General features: G+C 49.1%; 1 protein-coding gene across 1 annotated transcript in view; it reads right to left on the reverse strand.

Annotated features, from left to right (window-relative positions):
• LOC105570242 (UDP-glucuronosyltransferase 2C1) overlaps positions 1-4,302 on the reverse strand; it is a 13,729-nt gene extending 9,427 nt beyond the window's left edge. Inside the window, exons 1-2 of the mRNA XM_012027315.1 lie at positions 1,010-4,302; positions 233-499 (exon numbers count right to left, since the gene is read on the reverse strand). Of these exons, the coding sequence (XP_011882705.1) occupies positions 233-499; positions 1,010-1,255 (513 nt within the window). The 5' untranslated portion in view covers positions 1,256-4,302. The remainder of the gene's footprint in view (positions 1-232; positions 500-1,009) is intronic.
• Positions 4,303-5,430: the final 1,128 nt, after the last annotated feature.

A 5,430-nucleotide genomic window follows, 5' to 3' on the forward strand; every position in this document is an offset into this window, starting at 1 on the left:
GGTGTAAATTATCCTTGAAAGTGTCAAAATAGTACCAAAATTTCGACTGGAGAATGCGAATTGAATAAAACCGTAATTCACCACTGTCGATGTGAGTTTAGGTCGCTTCAACATAACATTGTACTTATCTTCGAGTAAAAGTTATCGCGGCGAGAGAATCGGGACGTGCTGTAACGGGAATCGAAATATATTGCGTAGGGTCCCGTCGCGCTCTTCTCGAAAGGCGTGTTACCGTGTTCAGCATTATCGTCGGCACGTTCTCGCCGTGGAGGATCCCCAGCATGCATTCGGGATAAGCGCCGTCGAGCACCGCGACGTCCCATCGGGCGTGCGGGTCGCTGTCCGGTTTTCTCATGCCGGCTATCGACGGCGCGTCCTGCAGCAACGCCTCGCAGGACTCCCAGGCGTATCTCATGGCGTCCCACGGCGATACCGGAAGCTCGTTCCGGAACCTGGCGCCCACCAGGTCCCACCGGGCCGTGAAATTCTCGACATAGGCCTGCCGTAAGACACGAGCGGTGAAACACGTGCGTGTGCGGCGCAACACATAAATCCATTAGAGCCGCTCGCGCGACCGTTCGGTTAGCTCGCAAACTTTCCGTGTCACGAACAGTACATCGCGAAACCTGTTTGCCCTCGTGGCCGAACATCCCTGACTTTAAGGAACATTTAACGAGGAAAGAAAAACGGCAAAACGTTATCGCGTGCTCTTGCGAGTTTCTTTTTAAACTTCTTTGAAGGAGGACCCGAAGAAAAGGTAAAACAGGTAGACAAGAGCAGGGGCTCGAAAGCAGCGGCTTAAAAAGAAAAGACAATGACTTAAAAAAAAAGACGCAGACGAGTACAGACAGACGGTTCTGGTAAATTACTCGGTGTGTAATAAAATTAAATATAGGTCAAGAGCCAAATTGGAAGGGAGAAGCGGCGCTCGCGAGACGCGGCAAAAGTCCCGCGATAGGGGGTTCGAAATCCGTCGGGGCACGGACGTGCGTGGTGGATCGTAAATCACCTCGAGGTTCGACGGCACCAGTTCGTGAAGACCATTATTCGCCGCGGGACCGGAGAAAGCGCTCAGCAGCGTGACGTTGTGTCCTCGCGACCTCAGACTGGTACCAAGGGCGACGAAGGGCACCGTGTGGGACTTGGTGCCACCCATGGTGGCCATCAGGACGTTGTAGCCCAGCAGGGGTTCGATCAGCAAGGTGAACCCCAGGAGGAGATGGTGGAGGCCGGGTCGGTACGCGGCGCGCGTCATCCTCGAGATGTCAGCCTGCCGACACCCGTTTAACGATGGCGGATGATTTTCGCGCGGCGATTCTCCTCCCCTCGCGCGCCGCGACACTTTTACGGCGGAGCCTCGAGATCGTCGACGAATCCCTCAACGGAAGAGGACAATCGTCTCGCGACCCGGCATCGCTTTTCTCTCCCTCCCTCCTACTACTTTCTTCCTTTTCTTTTCTACCGCGGACGATCCCCCGCGTCACGTTTGAACGCGCGACGCTCTCGTCACGCGACTTCTTTCGTGCATCGGCGAAGCGAGAAACGGCCTGAAAGATCCGCCGCGAATTCGTATTCTCCTCGCCGCGCGTTTCCGGTCGGGTAAGCGGGATGATGCCGGCGGGAGAACGGACCCCTCACGCTCCAGTTCGCGGCGGCGAACCCGCGATGAACCGTCCCGTCGTTCACCCCGCGATCGTTTTGCGAGCGTGTCGCGTCTGGTCGCTGCTTGGCCGCGTCCTTACGACGGCTCCTCGCATCCTCCGTCCCGTGTCCTTCCGTCTTTCGGCGGCGAACTCGTTTAAACTGGATATAGATCGGAACTGCTCGGGTTGAAGAGCTAAGGCGCGCGTGCTCTCTCGGGGGACGGACAAGTAACGAAGGTCAAGCCTCATTCGAGTAAAAGCCTCGTTGTCATTTTAATGCATGCCGCCGAAAAGAAATACACTGTTCCCCAGTTCTTTCAATGTCCGCGATAAATTGCGCACTTTGTCTCTTTCAATCCTCATTCGTAGCGAGCGGACGGCTTCGAAGATGGCTCTCCCACTTCTTCGCGCACAGTTCGTTGATTTTGCTCATCCAGTTTGCCGCTGAAATTCTTCGCAATAGCCTCCCGCGGCCCGTCAATGGATTCTTTTGATCTTCGAGTGAAAGATTGACCGTAGATAATTCCTTTTTTCAGTCGAGGAAATAGAAATTATCGATCGTGTAACGAAGCGGCTTTGGTCAATTTCCCTCTCTCTCTCTCTCGATACCTCGCCGCGTGAATGAAACTTGTTTGCTGTGCGCGAATCTGCGTAACAGAAGCGAGCCTTCAATACGTTTTCAAGTACTGAAGTTTAATGAGCGCGTTTTTTAACGAAGGAGTTGAAGCTTGTAACAGAGACGTTCCATGGAGCTCAACAATCTTTAAACTTTTACTTTCCTTCTTTTTGATGTCTACCTGGTAACAACGGTCGTTAACTGTCGTAAAATAGACCGAGAATATTGTTGCGACTTTATCAAAGGTAACGTTATCAGACTCGCTGGAACCTTCTGTTTGATTTGCTTTCGTTGTTTTTTTTTCACAAATAACGTATCTCGTCGTTCTCGGAGGGCAAGGAGGGGCCTGAAGCTTCACTTCAGCGATTGTTACGCTTCGATCGTTTCAGTTTGATATTTCCTCTCTAAAGTTGGAGTGCGTCTCACTTAAAATGCCTTCGCTCCGCGAAAAGCATCGTGAAGTATTACTCTGCGAAATTTCCATTTGTTTTCCTAACCGCGGCCCCTTATATACCTAGCGCAGTCTCGCGAAGCGCCGTCGTGAGAGAGCCACGGCTCAGCGAAGTGCGCGAAGATCCGACGGTTCCCCCTTTTCTTTTTACTCTTAATAACTCTCCACGAGCTTCTTACTTCGCGGTCTACTCGTCCACGGATCCGTTCCTTTCTCCCGAGAAACTCAAGCTCACGGCGCTTCCTCCGACCCGGTGTAATCGGAACTCGGGGGAAGAGCCGGCAAAGAGAACAATGACACACAACTTTCCGCTCTGAGCACGCTCGACTTTTTAAACGTCGCTTTACCCAGCGAGAGAACTCGCTCACGACGTGTGTCGAAATTCGAACGTCGACGAGAGGCCGCCCGTCATTTTGCCCGATTATCTTTCCCTTTCTCCAGCCAGGTGAAGATCTCTGTTGATCCTTCCTTTCCTTCCTGACCTTCTTTACCCCTTCACGCGATTCTCGGCCGGGAATATCGTAGCGCCGTTAGTCTTGATCCTCAAACTGAACAGGCGCGGGCGACTTTCACTAATAACGCACGACTCGTATGCCCGATCGCCCGCCGTGATAATCCGATTCTGGGTGCCAGGAGATCGATGCCGCCTCTCGCGTTAGGTGTCATTTGTCTTCATTCAAACCTCCGAGATTGAGATGCTGTCTTAGCGGAGCGCTCGTGCGTAATTTTACGCGAATCGACGAACCGTCTCGATACCGTCTAGCTCGAGACGCGGTTATGATTCGTTATCTCTTCATTAATCGTCGATTTATCCAATGGGCAGGGAGCCTGCACGTCGCACATAGTTGTACTTCAGTTTCTCTCAACGCAACAATTTACAACATTTCCACCTGCAATGGCTTGTCATTGAATCCATTCGCAAAGAAAAAGGGACAAAACTCGCCGCTCGAGCGCCACGCAATTTCTCTGTCAGACACTCCGCGCTCGACTAATCTCTTGGACTAATTAAATTATCGGTTTTAGTAATTACGTATTTCCTGCTGGCGTTAACGGTGCGATAAGTTTCATAGCGAAGTACCGAGGGAAACTGTGAAAAGCCGCCGATTGGCGCGAGCAAGTTCGGTTAACAGGAGCCTCGCACTGCCTGGCCGACTTTTCGTCGGCCTCCTTCACTCTTTCCGTTCGTCGTTTCGATCCCTTCGGCGGATTTTTTCGGCTCAGCCAGCCCGGCGGTCCCTTCGTCCCGTCGCGTGCGACATGCGTCGCGATTCCCGCGTCTCGCTGCAGAAACAGAGCGGAATCGGGATCGATGTATCGTATTCGGAAGCGCGGACCTTGAAAGCAACGACGGACTACTCCTCGCTCGCGAAGCTCGCGTATCGCCGAGCGTGAAAGTTTGACTGTGCCAGCAGCAGCTTTAATGATCAGCTGAGCTCTAGAGAGAGAGTTTTGCCTCCCACCAAGACGTGCCTCGTCGTCGGTCGCGCGTCCGAGAATATTTGGACGCACCTACTACTTCGAAGTAACGAACGTCCAGATGAACGTCTGCGTTTCGACTGCGACCCTTAATAATTCACAAATCATAATGTGGTTTACGAAATGCTCGCCAGAGGTGACAGAATGGTTGTCGGAGATAACGAAACGGTTGTTGAATTAACAAAATTACTTTCTTAAGTAACGCCTTGTTGCATGTCCAGGCGATTGATGACAAACCATCGACGATGCGAGCAACTTACCCGTTGAAAATTATTCATCCACAAATTCGACCGCCAAGGATAAACAGTACTTTGAGAGACTTCAATGATAACTTGGCCAAGTCTGGCAATTTTAATATTCATTACTTACAACGTTTCGACCATGGTTTGTTGTCCTTTTCAAGTGACGGTACGAGTATAAGAAAATATTTTAAAACAGTTAATACATAAATGAGTGACAAATAAGAGTCGGAGATATTGAGACGGAGAGCGGTAATACGAGAGCATCAGTAAAAACCGTTGTCATGGATTTATGGAGACAATGTATTAATGTTGGAGAGATCCGAGATCGAAATTTTGGTACTATTTTGACACTTTCAAGGATAATTTACACCTACTTAGCCGATCTATACACCTACACAGACCAACAATAACCTACTTTGATGACGTTAAATTTTTTTTACTCCTCCCTTGAATCTTTAATTCCAAAAATTTACTTTAGCCCCTACTTAAAAGAACCTACTTTAATGCTAAATGGGCAAAAGTAGAAATTTTCGACACGATCAGTTTTAAAGTAGGAGTAAATTTTGTACATGCAGTTCAACCTCTTTTACTGTCTTAGATCCTACTATATAATAGAATTAAAGGTTTGACATAGGACCAAAATTTCGACTCGAGATACCTCCGACTCTTATTTGTAACTTATTTATGTATTAATTGTTTTAAAATATTTTTTATATTTTCACCGTTAGATCACTTGAAAATGGCCGCAAACCATGGTCGAAACGTTGTGAGTTACGAACATAAAATTTGCCAGACATGCAAGTCTTTTAATTATTACTGACGACATTGAAGATTACTCCTGGCTAGAATATTACTTCGCTTAATGCAATGGCATTATTTATTTCGAAAGATTCGTAAAATTGAAACTCCTCCACGTGTATCGCGCATGTTAGAGACAATCGCCTTTTTTTTCGGTTTATTTAGGTATCACAGCTGACTCACCGGAGCGATTGTCAGCGATAC

This window comes from Vollenhovia emeryi, unplaced genomic scaffold (genome assembly GCF_000949405.1).
Source record: "Vollenhovia emeryi isolate VEMERY1.0 unplaced genomic scaffold, V.emery_V1.0 DF939121.1, whole genome shotgun sequence".
NCBI classification, from domain to species: Eukaryota; Metazoa; Arthropoda; class Insecta; order Hymenoptera; family Formicidae; genus Vollenhovia; species Vollenhovia emeryi.